Source organism: Lagopus leucura, unplaced genomic scaffold, assembly GCF_019238085.1.
Source record: "Lagopus leucura isolate 7727_CA_CO unplaced genomic scaffold, USGS_WTPT01 Super-Scaffold_100157, whole genome shotgun sequence".
Classification (NCBI taxonomy): Eukaryota; Metazoa; Chordata; class Aves; order Galliformes; family Phasianidae; genus Lagopus; species Lagopus leucura.
In genome coordinates, this window is record NW_024962334.1 from 48,892,351 (window position 1) to 48,916,831 (window position 24,481).

Sequence of the window (24,481 nt, forward strand, 5' to 3'; positions counted from 1 at the left end):
GTGAGCAAAAGTTGCTTTTCCCATCAACAGCACCAGAACAGAAATACTCCATCACCATGGAGGGGACGCTGAAAACAAAACAAAATCTAGATGCCCTGGAGGCATTCAAGGCCAGGTTGGATGGGGCCCTGGACAGGCTGATCTACTGGTTGGCAACCCTGCCCATGGCAGGAGGATTGCAACTAGATGATCTCCAGCCATCTGATGATAATATGTCTAGCAAGGGGGCTGACTCAAGCAAGTTTTCCTGCTAAGCTCTATCAAGGGAATTTACTTTCTCAAGGCTGAGAAAGAAGCAGAATTGAAACAGAGCTGCAGGGCATGCTGTATGTGAATGGCATGAATTGAGTCAGAAGCATCTGTGTGCAAGTACTCTTACTTTTTTTTTCCAGCAAGCTCCCAGTTGCTCTCCCTGCATCTTGGTCCACAGGCTTGCAGATCTGTGCCCACTGGCACTTACACAACACCACACATAAGGCTGCTGCCTACTGGGAATCAGTTCATAGTATGGCTGGGAGTCATTTTTTTCTGCTCCAAGAATATAGTCGGATTTATTTTTAATTTTATTCGTGGAAAACACATTTTCATACACATGGGAAGTATGTTTAAAATAATAAAGGCTTGGGCAACCAGAAGGGGTGTCTAAAGCAGAGCTTTTTATCACGGACTGCATGTTTATTCAAGTTTGTACTCTTTGTGACTATGATGAATAGCTGTAATCTGATATGGGTTTTGTCTGTCTTTGATGAGTGTTTTAGCATCCTTAGATATCTCCTGCCCCTTTGTTGTGCCTCATCAAGATTTGTTTAAGGAGTGCTGGGCAGGAGGTTGGATCAGATCAGCTCCTGAGGTCCTTCCCCATCTGATTCACCCAATATCCCCACCTTGGCCTATGCTCTGTTCTGCTGACTGGGGATGTCTGTGCTGTTTGTCTCCTGGGTGTCTGTCCTGCAGCGATGTGCTCGAGAATCTATTTTTGTCTGGAAAGCTTTGTCATCTCTCTTCCTTCAAAGCTGTCATTTCTTGAGGCAGAAATTACATCTTCCTCTACAACGCTTCTCTGTCACTGTCATTTTGCAGTACTGTATACACAAGTGACCTTGCCTTTAGAGCTGGCTTGCAAAAGCACCATCAGGTGCAAATTTAAAAGGTGTCATGCAAACCTGCATACCACAAAGTAGGACAAAAACGTTCTCCTGCAAGCTTCAAGGAGCTTCAGGGCCTTCTGTGCCATCCTTCCTTGCAGGCTCAGGAAGCAGCAACCCTTCTTCAAGGGGCAGTGGTGAGTCTGGTAAGCGCTCACTCCCCCTTCCCAGAGATAATAACCTCCTCCTTGCACCCAGCCTCTCTGTGAGTGCAGTGCATCACCACTGGCTTTGTTTCACTGACCCCAGTGGAAGTATATCTGCCCAACCAGACAACGTAGGGTTGAGCCAGGAAACAAATCCCTCTTTCCACAGTCTGGGAGTGTCCTTGTCCTGGTGGGATGTGTCTGTCAAAGTCTGTGTGCCTGTCTCCTTGTTGTGAGCTCTAGGAGAAGGGGAGGGACGCGAAGACAGATGTTCCATCTGACTGCAATGGGTTGCATGCTGCCACTGTTTTCTTTTTGCACCAAAGAGAGAAATGCAGTTCTTCTTGTCTGTAGGAAAACCATCTCCACAGTCAGAGCTGGAGACCTCCGTCCAGGCCTCCCTTCGGCGTGCTGATAAGGAGATCAAGACAGCTCTGAAGAAGCTCGTGGACTCAGCATCACTGCTTGTGACTCTTCCCCCCGACACACCAGGAGGTGACCATGGAGCAGTTGGGCCTCTGCTGCTCCACGAAGTCAGCACCCAAACCCAGGCTGCTGGGGGGCAGGGTAGGTCTGGAATGAGACTGGAAGGCAGTGCATGGAAATTGATAGAGATAAAAAAAGTTGAACACAATTTCTTCCCCCCTCCCCACTCCCGCGGTTCTCTGCTTTATTGTTTTGAGCAGTAACAGGAAAGAGGACACGCAGAGACAGCAAACCATGGGGCTGTGGGATGGGGTTGGGTTGGGCACAGCTTTGGGGCAGAGCTTCCTGGAAACAGGAGCTTGAAGACTGTGTCTGAAGCAGAGTTTGGTTCATCAACTGCCCAAAGTGAAGAAGGAGAGAATTTTTTCCATATATGGACTTTTAACCTGTATTTTTTCCTTTGTTTCCTCCCTTTTTCCTTTTTCCCTTTTTTTCCCCTTTTCCTTTTTTCCTTGTTTCCCTTTTCCTTTTTTCCCCCAACTTCCTATTTTCCTTGTTTGCCTTTTTTCTCCCTTTTGCAATCCCAGAAGTAATTTGGTTTTGGATGTGCTGGGGTGGGGAAGGGCTATTGATTTTCATGTTATCTGCCAAAAGCAAGCAGGAAATTTGAAATCCCTTTACCAATTGCCAGAGAATGTACAGCATGTTGGGCACAAGTTCCCCTGCAGTTTCTCGGCCCTGGAGTTGAACAGACCCCTCAGCCATTTAACTGATTAATGCCAATGATGTGTGTCACAATGTCCTCAGGTTTCACATCTGTGTTGTTTTTAAAGCACGTGAGCAAGCTGCAGCCCTGCTGCTCTCCCTCCTGCTTCTGCCACAGCAATTTGTCCTTCTCTGTTTGTGTCAAGTCAGAGTATCTGGCCTCCACCAATGTAAACCTAAAAGGACAATGTCACGCAGCCCACAGCCCTCAAACTAAAGATGTGGTTTCAAAAAAAAAAAAAAGATATTTTTGGCCTAAAGCTGTAGGAGAATAGAAGCATTTCATGAACTCAGACCAAAAATAACTGCTTAAAAATGACAGGGCTTTAATTTTTATTTTTTCCTCCTTTTTCATGGGAAATCATGCATGCAAATTATCCTGTGGTGAAGAAGAATGACTCAAAAATCATCAGAAGTAAAATGTGAAATGGATTACATCTTTGGTCTCAACTGCAGAGAGAACAGAGTAGTGAAGGAGATGGTTCTGCAGTCCTTCCACTTGAGGCAACTAATTAAGTTATTAGTAGAGGCATTATTCTAACAAGATGATGACTTGACATTCATCTCGTTAATCACATTTGAGTGAAAAGAAGGCCAATATTTGGTAACCAGAAAGCCCAAACCCATTTCCCACCCAGATGGGATCTTTGACCCAATTTCCTTCTTGTTCCTGCTGACCACCTCTCCTACCTGTGTCTGCATGTGTTTCCCTGTAGAAAAACTTGTGCTGCCAGTCAGCTTTGTGTCCATTCAGCCTCCCTGCTGTTGTTCAAGGCCTTTGCTTTATATGGTTGTCTCAAAAGGGCTGAATTCTCCCCTTAGCTTCAATGATTGCACTCAGCTGAGGCTAGAAAAATTCTGTGCCGACACCAGGCAGACTAGAGATGGCTTCACAGGTTTGCTCTGGTTTTCAGATGTGCCCTCACAGCTGATGTGCCTAACTTTCCCTATTTCTGCTATCAGACAAAGCACAAGGGCAGATTCCAACTGAAGAACCAAGCGTACCAATGCCCAGCCTTGGTCTTTCCCATGAGGAGACATCTAAAGGAGCTGAAAGCACTCAGGAGCGCACTGTTCCCATTTCCAGGTAAACATACACTGTAATACACAGATTCTCCTCTGTAGGGAAGCTAGTGGAGACTTGAACTCATTCTTGTCTTCTGCACTGCACAAGAAGGATGCAAAATATTGGAGAGAAATGAACTCCACCGGATCAAAATTCTTTTTGTATTAATTTCAAGTAGATGTTGGTTAATCTGGTGGTTAAACTCATAGTTCAATGTAATCCTATAGCTCTGCAGTTGTGTGACTGGGTCTTTTTCTCTTGGGCTTCGTGAAAGAATACGACCGGCTGCGGGGACAGGAGACTGGTACAGGAGAGAAGGGGATGTGTTCTGGGACGTACACAGTGAAGTTTATATTGAGACCACAGAACGAACCCGTGTGTATAAGACTGAGGAGAAGACCCCAACAAGTAAGGAGGAGCCTTGTCTCTGTTTCTCAGGTCCTGTGATTATCACTGTCTTCCCTGTGGCTTTGTTTGAGATAATTCATCTCCTTCACCAGTAACTGTTTACTAAACAAAAAGTAACAAGCATGCAGGAGCCTAAAAGTAATGCCACCATAAAGAAACTCAAATATTTCACTGATATCTCTCGATTTGAAATTAAGCCAGTGTCACACCCTGGGTCTGGAAATCCCATTAGAGTCACTGAACCTACATCAGCACAGCATGAGCAAAGTCATGGTCCAGCAAAGCATTGTGTCTCACCAGGTCCTCCCTATATGCAAGTGACAATAGAGGATGTGCAGGTGGATGCTGGGGAGCGTGCCAAATTTCAGGCAGTCATCGAAGGGACCCCTCCACCTACTGTTCTGTGGTTTAAGGTAAGGGCAAATGTGTTCCTGGCTGAGGATGAGGAGCACAGAAAGGGCTGCAAAACAACGCTTCTATGGGGAAAGCCTTTTTGCTGTGTCATTCTACACCTGCTACACTGAATCTTATCTGTAGATGTGTTTGTTTTTGTTTTTGTTTTTAATTAACTGCAGTTCTCCCTGGATCCACCACACTTGAATTTTGCTTTGTGATGTTCCAGTGTCACTGGGGCTCCTTCCATAAGATCATTTTGGGTACATAAATAGGCAGGAAGGGAGGTTGGTGTCGGTCTGAGAGCCACCGAGGTGTATGCTGTCGTTTTTAGGGTCAGGAATGGGATTAAGAATGTTTACTCCAATTGTCAACATGACTTTCAGGCTCTGTATCTTTTTCATAGTTACTTGGTAAACAGTGCAAGGACAGTAAATAATGCAATAAAAAGTATGAGAAATCATTTGTCGTTTCCCAGAATACTGCTTTCCCCCTCAAATATTGCATCACTCCTAAATCAATCTGTATTAGATTTCATCTGATATCTTCCTGCCCAGTCAGGCAGGCTTGGCGTGCTGGAAAAGCCAAAGAATGAACCACATCCAGAGCTGGATCCCTCCCCAGCCCTCATTCTAATGTATAGGCTCTGAAATAGAAATGTTGTATAAGCAGAAAAACATTTAGCCATGGGTTCTTCTTCAGCAAGCATTTTGTTAGTGACTTCGGTAGATGGAAAAGTATGTATTGTAACTCTGCTCTTCTTTCTCATTTCTTGAAGAGAAGAAACATCTGTTTCCATCTTGGTTCTCCAATAACAAAAAGTGGTTCCATTCTTTCAGGGCACCACACTGCTGACAGACAGCGTTAGGCTCCATCAAGGGAAGGCAGGAACGACTTATTTCTTAATCCTGGACAACGTTGTCTCAGAAGATGGTGGTGTTTATACCTGTGTTGCCAAAAATGCAGGAGGGGAGGTTTTGTGCAAAGCAGAGCTTGTTGTACATGAAGGTAACACCGTTCTTTGAGCTGCGTGAGCTGCTTCAATAACCTCTGCAGTGTGTATTCATCTTCCTTTGGTGTCTGCCACGTGTTCCAGCTTAGCATCTGCATGATAGCAGTATGGCATTATCCTGTATAAAGGGAAATCTTCTAATGACCTGCAAAGAGCAAATGAGTTGGGCTTCTTTGTTTCTTTTATCTCTGCTTGAGACTATGTGATGAAGTGACACCATGGGCAGCAGAAATAAGCACGGCCATGCTGCAGTGTTCACGTTGGCAAGTTGTGTAATCCAACAGCTATACCAAACTCTGCAGAAGCTTAGAGGAGCCCTGCACATTTTCCTGCCTTTCGCTGTCCTGAAATAACTTTGCACACCATTGGCGATCTGAATATTAACCTTCATATTTTTCTTCCTTTCCAAAGCTAAGAAAGACCAAGCAGCAAAGAAAGTGGCCACCCGGAGAAAACTCCATTCCCTGTATGAGGTTAAGCAGGAGATTGGAAGGTAAATGGGTTTTCCAGCATCCAACATTTTCCAACATCCAGTTGCCCACCCGAGCTGCCAGCAGCAGGAACAAGAGGCAGAACCGTGAATAAATCCAAGTGGGAGATTGCCTTGATACAGGGGTGCTGGGAACTCTGTTCTGAAGTTTCTGATAGGCTGGGAGAGTGCATGGAGCCCACAGGTCACTCCAATTGATAAAGTGCTTGGGGGTTTTGAGGTCGCACTGAGTGACACGGCCTGTGGTGATCACAGACATGGGCTGATGGTTGGACTGGATGGCCCTAGTGGTCTTTCCAACCTTAATGATTCCATGAGTAGGTGCCCATGTATGGCTCTTGGGCAATACTAAGCTCAAAAGACCACAGCAGTGTAGGCACCAGCGCCGCGTTCATCCAAGGGATCTGAGAGCATCAGCCTTTGTCAGCACACATCTGGAAGAGGTTTTTCCTTCAACGGGAACTCGCTGCTTAGTTTTAGAGACAGCCAGGAGAGGGCAATAGCAGCTCACACACAGGGAAATCAGAGCTGTGTTGGAGAATGTAAGCCCTGAGCAGCAGGAGCCGTCAAGGCTGGGGCAGGGAAAGGTCCTCACCTGCTGAGCAAGAGCTTTGAAGTGGGGCTGAGCCGGGTTTGTCCTCTGATTCTGCCCAGGGGCTGCTTCAGCTTTGTGAAACGAGTTGTACACAAAGGGAACGGAGTGTCTTGTGCTGCCAAATTCATCCCTCTGCGAAGCAAAACGAAGGCTCGGGCGCATCAGGAGAGGGACATTCTGTCCTCTCTGTCCCACGACAGGATCACCAGGCTGCTGGATCAGTTTGAAACGCGGAAAACCCTGATTTTGATCTTGGAGTTGTATCCTTGTCTGTGTCTCCGAGGAGGCTGGAAAGTAATGAGCGGATGTCATTGCTTAAATAGCTGTGCTAATAAGCAATTTTTAGCTTTTGCTGAGATAGCAGAACACACCCAACCATTCCCCACAGCGCTCTGTGCGTCCTCACTGATTTACTGTGTTCTGCTATTGTAGGAAAAGCCTTGATACCTGCATGTGTGAGTGTGAATGAGCCGTTAAGCACCAAAGCTCTCTTCTGGAAGGGAAGGATTCTGTTCCCAATGAGATCTCATGAATTCTGGCCTCTCTTAGTTGAGACGAGGTGGCTACAAAGTAAAAATGTCGATTTAGCTTCTGGATGCTAGAAACCTCCTAAATAACAGAACCTGAGGCTCTCCAGGCAAGCAAGGCATTCACATGAACACCACTAATAAGAGCAGAACAGCTACTTTGTAGGTGAGAAGGGAAGATGAGGTGCTGGAACTTGGGAGAAGAGACAAGGCAGCACTGCAATCTGGAGACTCAAATCCCCAAACAAGTATTTGGTCTTTGTGTGCCCTTGGTTTTGAGGTGGCAGCTTTGCACTTGGAACAGCATGGGCTGTGTCGCTGGGAGATCAGCATGAGCAAGGCCAGCCTTGCCCTTCTGCGAAGCAGCCACGATCTCCAGAGCCTTGAATACGTTTCAAGAACTGTGGAGATGTGGCACTGAGGGATGTGGTCAGTGGGCATGGTGGGATGGGTTGGGGTTGGACGTGGGGATCTTAGAGGTCTTTTCCAACCTGAATGATTCTAGGAGTCTGTAACTGTGGTTCTGTTTTATCTTAACGCTGTTGTGAGATGCTCCAGTGAAGAGCTCCTCGACCGTTTATTCAAGAAGAGTGTGGTCACCGAAGCAGAGGTAACCTCCCCTTCTTATTTCAGTGTCCAAAGTCAGTGGGAACAACCTGATCCTTCAGCACAGAATAACATTCACCTGCATTTGCTATTTCCAATGTGAGAAATACCTCGAGTTACCTCGAGTACTGTGTCCAGTTTTGGGCCCCTCACTGCAAGAAAGATATTGAGGCCCTGGAACGTGTTCAAAGAAGGGCAACAAAGCTGGTGAGGGGTCTGGAACACAGGCCATATGAGGAGAGGCTGAAGGAGCTGGGAATGTTCAGCCTGGAGAAGAGGAGGCTCAGGGGAGACCTTATTGCTCTCTATAACTTCCTGAAGGGAGGTTGTAGTGAGCTGGGGGTCGGCCTCTGCTCTCGTGTCATTAGTGATAGGACCAGGGGGAATGGTTTCAAGCTACGGCAGAGGAGATTCAGGTTGGACATGAGGAAGTATTACTTTTCAGAAAGGGTGGTCAGGCACTGCAATGGATGCCCAGGGAGGTGGTGGAATCACCGACCCTGGGGGTGTTCAAGGAAAGACTGGATGTTGTGTTGAGGGACATGGTTTAGTGGGAGCTATTGGGAATAGGTGAACAGTTGGACTGGGTGATCTTTTAGGTCTTTTCCAACCTTAGTGATTCTATGATTCTATGATTCTAAATACACTTGAGTTAGCGATCATCTGTCTCACCATATCTTCACTGCCTTTGTCTCCTGAGAATTGTACACACACCCAACTCCCTTTCAGTCTCCAAGGATCTGAAATGAAATGATGCTTTCTCAGATAGTTTTTCTGATTGTTATTATCATGGTTTTTTAAATATTGGGTGCTCAAAGCTCAAAGGGTTTCACATCCCCCATCTAGAAGCCAGGTTTCCCCTATTTGTTGCTAAAAGCTGATTTTTCTTGGAAATGTTCAGAGGGAAATGCCAGTTAACACTTCAGTATTGAAAGGTTGAGGACTTCCAGAGTTGAAGGTGGCTGTAAATTTTCCGGCTCAATCTGTTCCTCCATCACATTAAAAGAAACAAAGAACCATTGGTGGAATCAGGGATCCTCTTTACCTAATATTAATATTCAGTGACTTAATGGCTGATTGCTACAAATTGTGTTGTTTTTTCTTTCAGGTGAAATTGTACGTAAAGCAAATTTTGGAAGGAATCAATTATCTTCATGACAACAACATCCTTCATTTGGACATTAAGGTAACGTGAAGTGGCAGGTCTTGTTTCCCATAGCCACCTGTTGGCTTAGGTATTTTCCATTCGAATTATTCTTATCTGCAACTGAAAATATTGCCTGATCTCAATAAAAGCTTCCTTACATTTTGTTTTATTTCATTTTCCAGCCTCTGAATATCCTCATGGTTTATCCCGAGAGGGAAGACCTTAAGATCTGTGACTTTGGGTTTGCTCAGAAGATCACACCCTTGGAGCCTCAGTTCAGTAAATATGGGTCTCCAGAATTCGTTGCCCCAGAAATCGTCTCTCATTCGCCGGTGTCGAAGGCAACAGATATCTGGTAACCTTTCTAAAAAGGTTTTCACAGATCACAGAATCACCCGGGTTGGAAGGGACCTCAAGGATCATGTAGTTCCAACCCCCCTGCCTAGCAGGGCCACCAAACATCCACATTCAGATCAGGTTGCCCAGAACCCCGTCCAACCTGGCCTTAAACACGTCCAAGGACGGGGCATCCACAACCTCCCTGGGCAGCCCGTTCCAGGGCCTAACCACTCTCCTAGTAAAGAACTTCCCCCTAACATCCAACCTAAATCTTCCCTCCTTCAACTTGGATCCATTTCCCCTAGTCCTGCTGTTGTCAGCCCTTTTGAAGAGTTTACTCCCCTCCTGGGTGTAGGTTCCCTTCAGGTATTGATAGGCTGCAATGTTGCAGCCTATTGCACTGAACAGCCTGAATTTGGGTCATCCGGGTTAAAATAAGTGTTTCCTTAGGAGCATGTAATGATGTTACTGTGTGTACATTCCCCCACAGGGCAATTTATTGCAGTTGCATCAAACCATTTTGCAGTTTTTGACACATGCTCAGTTCCTTTGGCTCTGCCAAAATGACAGTGTAGAACTATGGGGAGCCCACTGTGCAGAATGCTGTGCTGCTGAACAAACCTGGAGTGTCTGCTATGTAGCAACTGTACCAATGTACCAATTGCTTACACAAAGAGAGAATTAATGAGTGAATAATACCGTATGTGGGTAGAGATGGTGCGGTTAATAGAGGTGATTCCATGCAAGGAAAGGGAACAATAAGGGAAACTGAAAGTGAACACTGAGAATCCAAAACACACTGAGGCTATTTAAAGCTCCTTTTTCTTCTATTTTGGTCAACAGTAATTGATGCTTGGCAGCTAATTAATGTAAAAAAGCATCTCAAGGAAAGCGGTCTTTAATAAAATAGGTGGTAGCTCAAAAGCATGGCCCCAGGAGGCCCCCTAGAAAAGAAAAACAAACTCCACAGAAGTATTTTGAACCTTCTTCTTCACTTATGCTTTAAAAATGGAGGAATACTTGAGACCAGTTTTATAAAAACGCTGCAAGAAAGGAAAAGAAAACAACAAAAAACCAACAAAGGGTGAAAGCAAAAGCTTTGGGGATTTATGACCTTGGAAAAGGGGCAGTGTGCTTGAGGAGGGCAAAAAGGACAGGCATCTGACATTTTTGTTCCCTCTGTCCTCAGGGCTGTTGGAGTCATCACCTACTTAAGGTAAGAACACCTGCTTGGATGTCCTTGTTTGATGCCCTTTTGTGGGTCAGAGCCTTCCAGCTCCATCAAGTGTGGGCTCTGCAGGAGCGAAGCACTGAGATCTTCGGTGATTTGTTTTGTAACTCTCTTCATTGGCTGCTCTTTGTGTTGCCAAAGGTCTTTTGGTCCCTGTGTAAAGCCTTGAGCACTCAAGTCTTCCTCTTGCCCATTTTAGCGACCGTAGCCATCGACCTCACCTGTCAATCAGGGATAAATAATTCAGTTGGATATTGAAAAAATGGGGTGAAAGATGCTCTGTAGTGGATGCTCTGTTGGTGAGCACTGTTGGAGTCCCTCAAGCAATTGAAAGCTCCACGTAGATGTTTGTGCTTTGCTCATTTGAACAGCAAACACAGCTCTAAAGTCTGTCCCCTTCTATTTTACGGTGTTCAATAAACAAGCCTGACGTGCAAGTCTCCATTTGCTGGGGAAAATGACAGAGGAACACTTCTGAATATCCAGAAAGGAGAAGTTTCATGGACCGCTCCTGATTTTGTTCATCTGAGTGAAGATGCAAAAGATTTTATCAAGCGGATCCTGCAGCAGCAGCCCAAGTAAGTGCCTTTCAGTGCTTCCTAAAGGCAGCCCGCAGAGATGCCGTGATCTCAGGACCAGTGGTGAGCCTCAAAGCAGCCAGGAGGGTTGTTCCAGCTCAAGGGAAGGAAACCTGGGGCTGAACGCTGCTTTCTGCATGGCTTCTCAGCTCCAAAACATCAGTGAAAGACTAGACAGAAATGTGTCTGCACAGGGTGGGCACCTTCAGGAGCATCTCATGACCACTGTTTGAAGTGATTTGCTAACATGGTGTTCTTTTCTCTGATCAGGGACAGGCCTGGTGCTTTGGACTGCCTTTCCCACAGGTGGTTCATGGTAAGTTGGTCCTGGTTCCTTACTACAATCAATCTTTTTTTTTTTTGATTGGAAGAGACTCTTAGAGCAACTCTTAAGGCTATTTGAGAGCTGTTTGCTGTTTTATTCCTTCCCTCGGTCTCCCACTTTCTGTCCTACACAGAAGTGCTGGTTTGGCTCTCCAGAAAGAGGAGGCACATTGGTGCTGATTGTCAGGATATCCTCCCCTTCCAAAGATTACTACCAACATGAGTAAATACAGCATCTCCATATAGAGAAGAAGCTGTGGCTTTGCAGAAGGAGGTTATGTTTTACATCCCAGTGGCTTAAATCCCTACAGGCAAAGAGTTAAATGGCTTTTTTTTTCATGGGAGCTTTGTAACATGCACTGCACGAGGCTTGCTCTTATAATTGAAAAGCTGATGTTGCCTACAATAATGGGTTTGTGGAATTTGATCTGTTATTTCTCAAATAAAGCAATTGTGGAAGGCGTCACTCCTTTAAAAAATGATAGTAGTAATAATCAGGAAATGCAGTCAGGATTTTTCATCCACTGATTTTCCTCTCATTCCACCTGGCAGCACAATCTTCCCCTCGAAGCAGCTCATTTCATTAATACCAAGCAGCTCAAATTCATTGTGGCTCGGAGCAAGTGGCAGGTGAGTTGGCCCTAAGGTATGTGGGTTCTTTTTAGATAATTATTTGTAATTACATTAGCATCTTTAAAGTCTGTTGGGCTAAGGCAGAGAGCACAGCAGAGATCTCAGCATGGCTACGAATAGGGAATAAGCCAAGAAGCCAATGAATGTGGCAGAAATAAACTACCTGGGCTTTATTATCGTCCTGGGTTGTGTGCAGGGCTCTTCCACCAGGCACTGAAACAAAGGTTAAGGCACTTGTCTTTAGGTGGGTAGATGTGAGGAGGTGTCAGCATTCCTGCTCACAGCAGAGAGAGCAGTGCAGTCAGAATAAATGTGGTCTTTTACTTTGTTGTTTTTTTTTTAAGTATTTCTCTGGCATACATGGACTGTGCCCCTTACACTCCAGATGTGTAAGAGTAGCATAGCATGGAACAGAATAGGACAGACCATAATAGATAGTTTAATTGGAAGGGACCTACAAAAATTACCAAGTCCAACTGCCTGACTGCTTCAGGGCTAACCAAAAGCCAAAGCATTATTTGAGGGCATTGTCCAAATGCCTCTTGAATACTGACAGGCATGGGGCACCAAATGTCACTCTGGGAAGCCTGTTCCAGTTTGACCACCCTCATGGTAAAGAAATTTCTCCCACTATCCTGTCTGAACCTCCTGTGGTGTGGCTTTATGCTGTTCCCACGTATCCTTTCTTTGGATATCACGGAGAAGGGAGCACCTCCCATTATGTAGACCAGTCCCAGTAATGTAGGACTTGGAAATTAAAAGTCCTAAAAAGCAAACAAGGAGGAAATGACCTCCCCAGTGCAGGTGCCCGTACGATACGTGGTTGTGTTTAAGTTGGTTCCCCTCAGCTGTCTTTGCAAATGGTGAACTGCAAAGAGACGTGCCAACAAGTCTCCTCTTCTCTTGTAGCTGTCTAAAATAATCAGATCGATTGCCTGCTGAGGATGCCCAGTTCCCTCTGTTGGCCATAAATGAAGGCCAGCTGCTCAACTTCAGCTGCTTTGACTGCCGTGTCTGACATGGCTGAAGTTGGAGCGGATGATTCCCTCTGCCTGCAATATGGTGGGGCTTCCATTGGCCCAAGCCACTGCAGGTCATACCACAGTCAGTGGATTTAAGGCCATTTACTTCAGCAAGGCCTTTATCTAATGTGTTCAGTTTAAAAAACACTTTTTCCATCTGCTTTGAATGCTTAGATTGTCTTTATAAGCCCCAGGCTTTGTCCTGCTTCTCTGTTCATAAGAAGTGTGCCCTGAAGCCAATATAGTTTTATTGCTGTGAATGAGAGAATAGGGATGCTCAGAGAACAACTGAGGCCTAAATGGACTGTATCTACTAAAGAGTGGCAACATGCTATTGAAGTATTCTGAGTGGTCCTGAGTGCAGAAAATCATTTCTGTATTTTTGCTTTGCCATTCTCCTCCCACGTTTCCATCTGACTGCACCGTGTTTTGTTTCGGTTTCCAGCGGTCTCTGATGTGCTATAAATCCATACTGGTGATGCGATCCATCCCAGAAATCCTGGAAAGGACTCATGACAACACCTCCCTGGCCATCTCCAGGCACCTGATTGAGGAGAGCACTTCCTCCAGCACCAGCGGCTCGTCTTCAGACAACGAGAACTCACACTTCCCCAAGAAGAGGCATTTTGGCTCTACACCCGAACTACACCTGTCCATATTCGATGCACCAAGCAGTCAGGAGCCTCCAAGGCACGTGAGAGAAGAGAAGCACTCCAAATTCTCAATCCCTCCAGTGAAACCCATGAGGAGGAAGTATGCTGCAATGAAAAGTGAAGCGGGGGACAAATCATCTATGGAAAGCCAAGAGCTTGGGGCGGGTATTTTAGAAGAGGGAAAGGAAGGGCTTCATCCCAGAGATGAGACGACCCAAAGGAGTCATGTAGCTGAGCCTTCATCGGGGAAGACTTCTGCAGAAAGCCCATCAGATCTCAAACAGAAACCAGACGTAGTTTTATCTGAAATGGACAAAATTGAAAAGGCCGGGGATGGGACAGAAAAGCCACCTGTGTGTGTTCCTAGACAGAGTGTCATTAAAAGCACTTTCTATAGCCAAGCAGCCGAGCTCCCTGCGAGGGCACCTTCCTCTCCAGGCAGGGAGCTCAGGAGGCACCTGGACAGGGCCAGGAGGACCTTTCGGAAAGCTGGATATTCCAAAGTGCCCCTCAGTGGTCTCCGTGAACCCCTTCTGGAACAGTTTGAACTGGAAGAAGAGGAGAGCAAGGATGGAGATGAGCACAGGGAGAGTCTGCTTGGTTCCCTGACCAAATCAGCTTCATTTGATACTGCGAGGAAACCCCCACATCCCGCCATTGCTGGCTCCAGCCGAAGCCGTTCCCTGGATGACTACAGGCTGAGAGCCTCCAGATCCGTGAGGGAACAAGATATTTTGGAAGAAGACTACGATGTCGCGGCACAGGAAAGTTGCCCTGAAGGCAGTGAGCACTGTGATGTTTCTGCAAAGCCAGGCAAGGGAGGTGCTGCGGGCACTTCAGGAGACATTAGGACAGCCAGCAAGGACTGCTCAGAAGAGCAGCTCTCCCCTTCCACACGCTGTGAGGGCAATGGGTGCCCATCTGTTTCTGTGCAACAGCTAGAGAGACTTCCAGTGTCACCTCATGGAAGCGAGAATAGGAAGCATTTGCTGAAGAAGTCAAAAGCTACTTATATTGATGAGGAAGATTTGGAAGGCAAAAGCCCCGTTCTGTCTGCCCCACACTCAGACCTAGCTGTGCCACCAGCTCAGAAACATGAAACCCCAAAGGCTAAATCTATCCCTGTGGCTTCTGACATGGCTGTGCAAGAGGGTGAACAGGCCACTTCGGCTCTGCTGCAGTCAGAGACCACCTCCAGCTCTGCTCCTGGAGTGTGCCCCCCACCCCAGGATTCTGCTCACAGCCATCCCGACCTACAAGGGGAAGGCTTCCTCATCAAAAGGACAGCCCCAGCCGCCCCTTGGATGGAGAAAAGGAGGAAACAATCCCCCGAGAAGCCTTCTGCTCCCAGTGCTTCCAAGTCTGATCTCACGGAGCATAAAAGCTCCGCTGCTTTAACAGGCCTGCAGACAGAAATCGGTTCTTTTCCAGTACATAAAGACAAAATGCAGCAACTTTCTGATGAAAGCATTCTGGCACCTACTGCCTTGGAGGGCAAACAGCCAGGTATCTTACCCGTTCCACAGAGAGCTGATAAAGATGCTCACCAGAAGCTGAAGACCTCTAAAGAAGTGATGCCTACTGTCCTGGGGGATGAAGGACCAGCTGTTGCAGGGATCACCTCACTTGCAGCCCATGATGGTGAAAGCCAAGCCCACAAGAAGGCTTCTCCTCATGCAGACACATCAGCCATCCCAAAGGGGGAGCATCCACTTGTTCCCAAAGTCCCACCACCAAAACCAGTGCGAACTTCCATCTCTGGTGGAGCTCAGCACACTGAATGGCCAGCTCACAGCAAGGAGAGGCTTGCTGCTCTGAGGAGTGAAGGTCCATCTGTCACAGAGGTTGCTCCCAGTTTGGTCCATGAAGCTGAAATCCAGGCAGCTGTACCCCAGAAGGCTCCTCAAGGCAGTGGCACAGTGCCTGCTGCTCTGGAGGGCAGACACCCATCTGTAACTGCTTCATCCCAAAAACCACATCTGCCTTCAGTCCATGAGAGTGAAAGGCAGGAACACACCAAGGCAGCGTTTCCCAGCTGCCAGGTGAGATCCATCGTCACAAGTGGAAGCCCAGAGGCTGGACAGGCCTCATCTGCTCCATTCCCTGAGGGTGGAAGTCAGGTGTTGGAGCAGCACAAGGCTGCTTATCCTAGTGGGAAAGTTTCTTCTGCTCAGGAGGGTGTTCACCCGAGTATCTTAGCTGCTCCACCAGCACAAGTTCAGTCTCCAGCTTCAGTCTATCAGCTGGAATATGAGGAACAGCTGATGGTTTATGGCGAGGACAGAGATACTGCCTTGGGAAGTGGAAGCCATGGTGCTGGACAACCTGTGCCACCATCGCTCTGCAGGGCTGGAAGTCAGGACCTGTCACAGCACAGGTCTTCTTTTTACAGTGACGAGGAGTCTGCTGCCCTGGAAGGTTTGGTGGACGAGATGGTTTCCCTCTCTGAAGAGATGAACGTGTGGGCAGAGTCGGTTGCTGGCCAGGAGGAGTGCAGAAAGCAGATCTCTGCCCCGGATACATTCTACAAAGGCCCCGATGGCCAAGCACCTACAGACATCTCCTACCATTCCCTACAAGGAGGTAAAATAGGAGAACTCTCTGAGCTGGAAGATCTTGCTGAATCCTATTTTGCACTGAGTGAGAAGCCAGCAGTACTGCAAGGGCAGGAATGTGAACACCTGGAGGACTCAGCACTCGAGAGCCCCAGTTGCAGCCAAGAGAGCATTCCCCCAACACACAGCTCAACTGTTGGGAAAGCCCCCAGCCAAGCACCAGTGAGCAAAGGCACTGGTAGGCACCCAGAAGTTTCTTTGGTGAAAATCAAAGACCTGTCGGATGAAACCCCGTGTCTCGGCAGCGGAACTCCCAAACTTGACATCTCGGAGGTGGAGCCTGCCTATTTGAATTTCTCAGACTTGTATGACATTGTCTATTTTCCATTTGAATTTATGAATTTTAGGAAGCCTCAGCCCAAACCGACGGGCAGACGGTTCGTACCTTTAAGTGAAAGGGCAAGGTCACCTCCCGGGGGACATCTGCATAAGGATAAGAGGCTGTGCATCAGGGAAGAGGTGGAAGAAAAGAAAGGGAGGAACCATTTGGAAATAACTGAGGATTCAAAGGGGGGGAACCTGTTAGCTACGGGAAAAGTGGCAGAGAGTCATAGGGAAATGTATGGCCCCCAGAAAGACTCGAGCGGTAAGCAGAAAAGCTCCTTCTACAGCAAGCCAGGGCTCTTTAAACCTTATGGAAGGTCTCATTCAGCGGAGCGGTCAGTGGAGCAGAGCCTGAAGAAGAAAGTCAAAGCTTCTGTTGCCCATATTTCAAGAATCCTAAAAGGAAAGATATCTCCAGAGCCAGAGTCAGAGGAAGGTAAGTATTTCACTCTGTGCCTTCATAGGTTCACCACTATAACTGCTACAACTGCCCCTTTGTCCCCAGTGTGTCTGAGGCTGTGGTTAGACAGCCATTGCAAAACTGACCTCCTTGCAGAGTCAGCTGGGCTAACCTGCTGATGGCAGCAGCTAAAATTCCCCTGCCCGAGTTTTCATGAAAACATATTGGGGCTGAATGACGCTTCACTCCCTGCAGCATCTTCTGCAGTTATCAGCTGAGCGTGACAAATTCTAAAGACTGGGCAAAGTTGGTGAACTCACTCTGGCTTCCTGCCTTGATGATACATAAGTCTGGACAGCAGAACCTGTCACAGAATCACAGAATGGCCAGGTTTGGAAGGGACCTCAAGGATCATGAATCTCCAAGCCCCCTGCCACACGCAGGGCCACCAACCTCCCCATTTAACACTAGACCAGGCTGCCCAGGGCCCCATCCAACCTGGCCTTGAACACCTCCAAGGACAGAGCATCCACAGCCTCTCTGGGCAGCTGTTCCAGCACCTCACCACTCTCACAGCACAGAACTTCCCCTGACATCCAACCTCAACCTGCCCTCCCTCAACTCAAAACCATTTTCCCTTGTCCTGCAGTTGTCAACCTTTTCCAAGAGCTGACTCCCCTCCTGTCTGCAGGCTCCGTTGAGGTACTGCAGGCTGCAATGAGGTCACCCCGCAGCTTCTCTTCTCCAGCCTGAACAAGCCCAGCTCCCTCAGCCTGTCTTCAGGTGCTCCAGCCCCCTGATCATCCTAGTGGCCCTCCTCTGGACCCTCTCCAACAGCTCCCTGTCTTTTTTGTACTGTGGGTTCCACACTTGGACGCAGTATTCCAGATGGGGCCTCACAAGAGCAGAGTAGAGGGGGACAATCACCTCCCTGTCCCTGCTGGCCACCCCTCTTTTCTTGGAGCCCAGGATACCATTTGCCTTCTGAGCTGCAAGGGCATCTTGCTGGCTCGTGTTAAGACCTGTCCTCATGTTAAACCTGTCCTTATATCTCCACCCTTCCTAACTAAGCCATATTCAATCAAGTACCATTTTCCTCATACTACTTGTCACAGCCTTTCATGTTGACTGAAGGCTCGTTGATAAGGACTCCTCTCCCTGCTGAGCTGTGTGTGTGAATGGCTCAACTGCCTGCTGTGAATGATAAGGAACGATGGCCTTGAATGACTTCTCATCCTTTCTTTGAAACAGAGTTTGGTGAGCTGGGAAGTGAGGCAGCAGAAAAAGAGCCCTTAGCAGGAGCTGAAGGATCTCTGAAGTGGAAATCAGGACTTCCTTCGTTCAAATTACCAAGCCTCATGCCAAAAGAGAAAGGTATTGCTGGTGCATAAGCAGTGTGGTGTGCATGGAACCGAACACAGCCTCATTGCCTTCGTGCCATGAACGTCTCTGAAAAGCCACGGTCAGAGGAATGCCAGGGCATGAACAAAATGTTTACTCTGATTTAAAATGTTTTACAATCTTCTTCTCACACTTGTTCACCACGTAGCGCTCCTGGCCGTTCTGCATCAATGTTTGTCTCTTCTTGGCAGCACCTTCGTTTGTTGAGGAGCTCCTGGACCAGGCAGCTGCTGCAGGACAGTGCGTGACGCTGTCCTGCCGGACGACCCCGCACTCCTCCCTGCACATCCGCTGGTTCAGAGGTGAGCTTGCAGCCCTCCGCAGGTCCCTCCAGGACAAGGGTGGCTTAGGCACCTCTACATTGCCAAGGTACTTATTTCTCATATGTTCCACCTTGCAGATGGGATGCCAGTCCACAGCAGCAGTCGGATCCTCATCTCGTCTACACTCAAGCACTTCCAGCTGTTAACTATTCTCTCTGTCAGTGCTGAGGATTTTGGCATTTACACCTGTGTGGCTACCAGCTCCCTGGGCTCAGCATCCACCTCCTGCGTTGTAAGGAAAGCAGGTAACAAAAGGATCTACATTTTTATACTGCAAGCGCTGATTTTGAAGCATAGAATCATAGAATGGCCTGGGTTGCAAAGGAACACAATGCTCATCCAGTTCCAACCCCCTACTGTGTGCAGGTCGCCAACCAGCAGCCCAGGCTGCCCAGAGCCACATCCAGCCTGGCCTTGAATGCCTGCAGGGATGGGGCATCCACAGCCTCCTTGGGCAACCTGTTCCAGTGCCTCACCATCCTCTGGCTGAAAAACTTCCTCCTCAGATCCAACCTAAACCTCCCCTGTCTCACTTTAAAACCATTCCCCCTTGAAATTGAAGGCAGACCCAAGTGTAGGGATGGCAGTTCTTCTGCCACCAAGAAAATGTGACCTGTAAAGCATCTGCAAGGTGAGATTCCTGCAGAAACATTCAGGGGAAGGTTTCTCCCTTGCCTGCTGTAGTCCACAACCCTTGCTAGCTGGTAGCGTGGCACATTTTGCAGTTCTGATTTGCAGAATCATGGAATGGTTGGATTGGAAGGGACCTCAAAGGCCATTCAGCCATGGGCTGGGTGACCCCACCAGGTCAGGCTGCCCAGGACCCCTTGGGCACCTCCAGGGATGGGGCACCCACAGCTTCTGATTCCCTCTTCTACATTCTTTAACTTTTCTCCTGGGTTCAAAACTCAGCTAGTAAACACAGACATAACATCAGACTTCAAAACCTTAATATTTATTTTAAACAAGGCACAGTTAAATTTTTGTTCCATGAGGAATGGTCACATCCATAAATACAGATGCGTATACATTTGAAGTTGAATATCTGCAACACAGAAGAGCTGTTCCTGTGCATAACAAAGCTAACAGTCACTGATTTTTGCCTCGTTTCAACAGAAGTTCCTCCCAGCCCTGCACCCCCTGACGTTGTGGAGGTCTATGAGGATGGAGCACAAGTGGTCTGGAAACCTGTGGAAACCAACACTTGTGTCCGTTACACTGTCCAGTGCAAGAGTAAAGGTAAGTGTGGAATATCCCAAGCTGGAAGAGATCCCTAAAGGATCATCCAGCTCCTACAGCAGGGCTCTGCCTTCACACCTAGCAGAGAACATCCCAATTTGTACGACCTCTCCATATATATATATATGGAGATATTAATTTTATTCAGAAACTGCCTCACTTAACCTCCCTCGTTTGTAGATGGGAGTGAAATAATTGTACACTAATAATGCCCAGCCCAGTGGTTATCAGATAATACCATCATATACCTAGGCTTTCTCTGTATGGAGAAAGATGGCCATCAAAAAGGCAGTTCTCCCCATGCCAAACAGCCACGCTTTCTTTTTCTATCAGTTAAATTCATGGTGAAGAGCCATATGACAGAAGTTTGGTAAACCTGCATGCCATCCCTTCAAGGTTCTCTTCCAAGGCTTGATCCAGAGCACAGTGAAGTCAGTGGATGTTTTCTTGTTTAATTCCATGAACTCTGAGTCAGTTCCCTCTCTGTCTCTCTTGGGATTGGTTCTGCTGCTCTTGTGAATACTGTGACTGACATCATCTCTACTGCAGTCATGTAAACATAAACCTTTGGACTGAGCTGCTCCATGTACCTTCTTTTAACTCTCCCAGTATACATGCACTTCATTCTGGATAACACAAACACAGCTTTTTATTCTGGAGCTGATAACTTTTTTCCTGTACTGCAGCTTTCTTTGTTGTTTAATCCTTTTGACACAACTGCAGGCAATGCTCCAGGGAGGATGTAAGATGCAAGTTGTTCCAGGTGGGAGGAAAAATGGGAAACTGCATCTACTACGTACAGTCACATTCGGTGTGTTTGGCAGGGACGTGTGAAATCCTACTTTCTGAACACAGGAGGATTAAGATAAGCAGAAAAAATAATCTTTGCCTCATTCAGTATTGGATAGTAAGACTTTGCATGCTGCTTCTGCAGATGCTTCTCTGATTCTAAGCTGTATCTCCTCCTTCGTACATGCACGCACACCCTACTCCAACCAGAACCCTGCAAAGTCATTGATACCTTTATATGAAGAGAATTACTGCCTGTGCTAAGATTTGAGGGTGTCTGTCAGTGTGTAGTTGAATGAAAGGATGGGTTTAATCTTGGACAGTTTCAGTAGCAATGACAAAGTGGGACACAGCATCACATGAAACGTTTGCTGCTGATCTTCTATTTCACACCTCAGTCCCAAGACAAACCTACAGTTTCATTTCCCTGAGACACCTCCCATACGTTATAAAAGCAGAGGGAATTTGGCCTCAGTTTCAAGTATTGGGTTAGCTAGAAGGGTGTTTATGAATGGCTGTGCTCTGAAATCCCACCCTCCTTCTTTCAGTTTCAAGACAGGACCAAAGGGATAAAGCAGATAAAGCCAGGGCTTTCTTTAAGCTTTTCAGAGTTCAGAGCTCTTGAGGTCTATTTACACTGGGGACTGGTGGCATGAAGTTTCACCATTCCTTTGAAGCAGTGTTGCCACACCTTGGACTGATCAAACAGAAAAGTGCTGACTTTGGAAGAGGTTTGGTCACATTCACAGCTGGTTGCACCACACACAAAAGCAGCCCATATCAGATCAGTTTTACCTTCACTTAAAGATTCCATTGCTTTTCCATACTGCCAGCACTGTGAGTTAAATGGGAAAAGAAGAAAGATGAAAGCAAAAAACCAACAACCAACCATCGAACCGACCAACAACAAAAACAGACTTGACGTCTGAAGTGAGTCCTAATCTCTTTCTTCTGCCTTTCCTTGGCTCAGATGGGGAGTGGAAAACTCTTGCTGCTGACATCGCTGACTGCTGCTACTATGCCAAAAATCTCTCCAGAGATGTTACCTACTGCTTCAGGATAGCCTGCACCAGCAAGGCAGGAATGGGCCCTTACAGCAGCCCATCTGCCGCAGTGAAAATCAGCGGGAAGGATCAATTGGGTAAGAGCGCTGGGAGAGCGCTGTATTCCTCTGGCATCTAAATAATTGCACTCTTTGTTTCTTCCCTGAATACCCTGTAATATTCTCTTGTTTTTTAAAAGATCCACATTCACATGAAAAAGATATCCTTACAGCAGAAGGTTTTCTTTCAAGGAGCGGAAAGATGGACCAACTGGAATTTCCTCCCAGTGGGGAAGAGTTCTCTGTAAAAATCCGTTCGCAGAGATATTTTTAACCCACTCTAAATCATCTGCTTTCCTTTGGCCTGGGATTCATTAGCAAACATACTTTGCAGTCATTCCACCCAGGCCCCATAGCATCAGATCCCTTCATCTGAACGTGTCCAGCATTCCCAAGCAGACACTTCAATGTGCCTGGGCACGCTGACATCAAGATGTGTTTCACAGAATCACAGAAACACCAAGGTTGGAAAAGACCTACAAGATCTTCCAGTCCAACCGTCCACCCATCACCAATAGCTCCCACTAAACCATGTCCCTCAACACAATGTCCAAACGTTCCTTGAACACCTCCAGGGTCGGTGACTCCACCACCTCCCTGGGCAGCCCATTCCACTGCTTGACCACTCTTTCAGAGTAGTATTTCACAGATCACAGAATCACCCGGGTTGGAAGGGACCCCAAGGATCATGTAGTTCCAACCCCCCTGCCTAGCAGGGCCACCAAACATCCACATTCAGATCAGGTTGCCCAGAACCCCGTCCAACCTGGCCTTAAACACGTCCAAGGACGGGGCATCCACAACCTCCCTGGGCAGCCCGTTCCAGGGCCTAACCACTCTCCTAGTAAAGAACTTCCCCCTAACATCCAACCTAAATCTTCCCTCCTTCAACTTGGATCCACGATCCATTTCCTAACATTTCTCATCCTAGACACATCCTAGACTAAGACACATAGCAGTAAGATACATAGCAGTAAGATACATAGCAGTAAGATACATAGCAGTGTCTTAGTGTACTCTGGTGATTTGCTTTGCTGTTTGATATCGTACTCACAGAATCACAGAGGTCTTTCCCAGCCTTAATGACTCTGAGATCATTAAGTCCAACTGTAAACCTGTCACCACATGCAACCTACACCAATCAGGAGGGGTTCCACCAGGGAATTGCTGGCTGTCCATTCCAGAATCTGCTGCATTCACATCGAACTTTGTGCTGCAAACAGGAGCCAACATGCAGACTTCCATGCAGAAAGCCCCACCGTCACCTTTATTTGTCCATAGGTAGTGCATAGTCCATAGCAGCTCAGAGAAGCTCTGGTTTCCACACAGTTGTTTTCCCATGTAATCATTGCCACTTCTTCTCTGCAGAATTCCCTGCTGCAATGCAGAATTTCCCAACAGCTGAGGAAGAGAGTGAAATAATTGCACCACCCGAACCTTTCCCAACCTACCAGACCTACGCCTTCCAAACAGAGATCAAAAGGTAGGGAATCCAGCTGAGCACTCAACCAGCCAGCAGGAAGTGCTGCACGTGCTGCAGTTTGAAGTGACTGCACAGTTTAGAGACACGGGAGGACGTGCAAAGTGTGACAGTTGCTGCAGTAACTCAACATAGGGGAGGGATGAAAAACACAGCATGGGATCCATATGATCTTGAAATACAGAAGCTCCTGGCTCTTCCAGGAGTAGCAGAGAAGCTTAACTTGCCTTTGTGTTCCTTTGTACCAGGGGGCGGTTCAGCATCGTCCGACAGTGCAGGGAAAAAGTAAGCGGCAAGACTTTAGCTGCTAAAATTATCCCTTACTGGCAAGAGGACAAGCAGAGCGTGCTGCTGGAGTACCAGGTCCTCAGGAAGCTTCATCACACCAACATAGCTCAGCTGAAGGGAGCTTATGTCAGCCCCCGGCACCTGGTGTTGATCCAGGAGATGTGTGTGGGACCAGAACTACTCCACTCTTTGGCATTAAGGTAATCATAAGTGGAGGGAAGGGTTTTCCCATCAGGGCTGGAGTAGGTAGCAAAGCACATGTTGCTTTCACTTGTCAGGCAGGATCAGCTCCCTCCATCTGTCCCAGTGTGCTGTCATGGCATAAGTGCCATTGTACTCTATCTCAGGAAGCCTTGTTTCCCCTCCGTGTTGCTTCTCACAGTGGCAGAAAATGAATCTGCTGGAATCCTCTGATTTAAGGGGGTGGGAATGGTGGGCATCAAATCTGCATTCTGACTTCTGCTTTCTCTGACACACGGCTCTCGCAGCCTGCTGAACCTCTTGCATCTGTTGGACTGATTCACGACAGGGGCAAAAATCTCTGTATAGATGAAGGGACTTTATAGAAGGGAAGGAGATTGACTTTTATGCGGGCAGAAAGTGATAGGACAAGGTGGAATGAATTTAAATTAAAAGAAGGGAGTCATTAGATTAGATATTAGGAGGAGATTTTTTACTCAAAGAGCAGTGAGGTGCTGGCACTGCTGCTCAGAGATCCCATCCCTGGAGGAGCTCGAAGGCAGCTTGGATGGAATGCTGAGCAGCCTGGGCTGGTGGTTGGCAACCCTGCCCATGGCAGGCGGTTGGAAGTAGATGATCCCTGAAGTCTCTTCCAACCCAAGCCATTCTATGATTATATGATTTCTGAAATGATTGGAGTTGTTTCTTGAGAGCCTCAATGGATCATACAGACAGAGGAGGATTATAGCAGGGTTAGGGTTAGGGTTAGGGTTAGGGTTAGGGTTACGGTTAGGGTTAGGGTTAGGGTTAGGGTTAGGGTTAGGGTTAGGGTTA

The 24,481-nt window shown here is 47.2% G+C and overlaps 1 protein-coding gene and 1 long non-coding RNA gene across 32 annotated transcripts in view; one reads left to right on the forward strand and one right to left on the reverse strand.

The window, feature by feature from the left end:
* The window catches only part of OBSCN (obscurin, cytoskeletal calmodulin and titin-interacting RhoGEF), a 176,423-nt gene that overhangs the window by 148,062 nt on the left and 3,880 nt on the right, over nt 1–24,481 (forward strand). For all 30 annotated transcript variants that reach the window (XM_042888385.1, XM_042888386.1, XM_042888391.1 and 27 more), the window contains 22 exons: nt 1,646–1,858; nt 3,446–3,569; nt 3,823–3,956; nt 4,257–4,369; nt 5,189–5,357; nt 5,773–5,854; nt 6,506–6,706; nt 7,523–7,583; nt 8,688–8,765; nt 8,909–9,081; nt 10,255–10,281; nt 10,722–10,874; nt 11,145–11,190; nt 11,751–11,828; nt 13,299–16,881; nt 18,097–18,219; nt 18,438–18,548; nt 18,647–18,814; nt 19,686–19,808; nt 21,568–21,738; nt 23,068–23,182; nt 23,428–23,667. In XM_042888385.1, the coding sequence (XP_042744319.1) occupies nt 1,646–1,858; nt 3,446–3,569; nt 3,823–3,956; nt 4,257–4,369; nt 5,189–5,357; nt 5,773–5,854; nt 6,506–6,706; nt 7,523–7,583; nt 8,688–8,765; nt 8,909–9,081; nt 10,255–10,281; nt 10,722–10,874; nt 11,145–11,190; nt 11,751–11,828; nt 13,299–16,881; nt 18,097–18,219; nt 18,438–18,548; nt 18,647–18,814; nt 19,686–19,808; nt 21,568–21,738; nt 23,068–23,182; nt 23,428–23,667 (6,286 nt within the window). The remainder of the gene's footprint in view (nt 1–1,645; nt 1,859–3,445; nt 3,570–3,822; nt 3,957–4,256; nt 4,370–5,188; nt 5,358–5,772; nt 5,855–6,505; nt 6,707–7,522; nt 7,584–8,687; nt 8,766–8,908; nt 9,082–10,254; nt 10,282–10,721; nt 10,875–11,144; nt 11,191–11,750; nt 11,829–13,298; nt 16,882–18,096; nt 18,220–18,437; nt 18,549–18,646; nt 18,815–19,685; nt 19,809–21,567; nt 21,739–23,067; nt 23,183–23,427; nt 23,668–24,481) is intronic.
* On the reverse strand, nt 576–23,982 carry LOC122189319. 2 transcript variants are annotated; one of them, XR_006181781.1, is made up of 4 exons: nt 22,754–23,982; nt 6,894–7,009; nt 3,173–6,733; nt 576–1,864 (listed from the first exon to the last, which is right to left on the reverse strand). It is a non-coding gene; the product is annotated as an uncharacterized LOC122189319 (long non-coding RNA). The 2 variants fall into 2 exon arrangements; XR_006181780.1 differs by lacking the exon at nt 576–1,864 and having other exon boundaries at nt 2,586–6,733.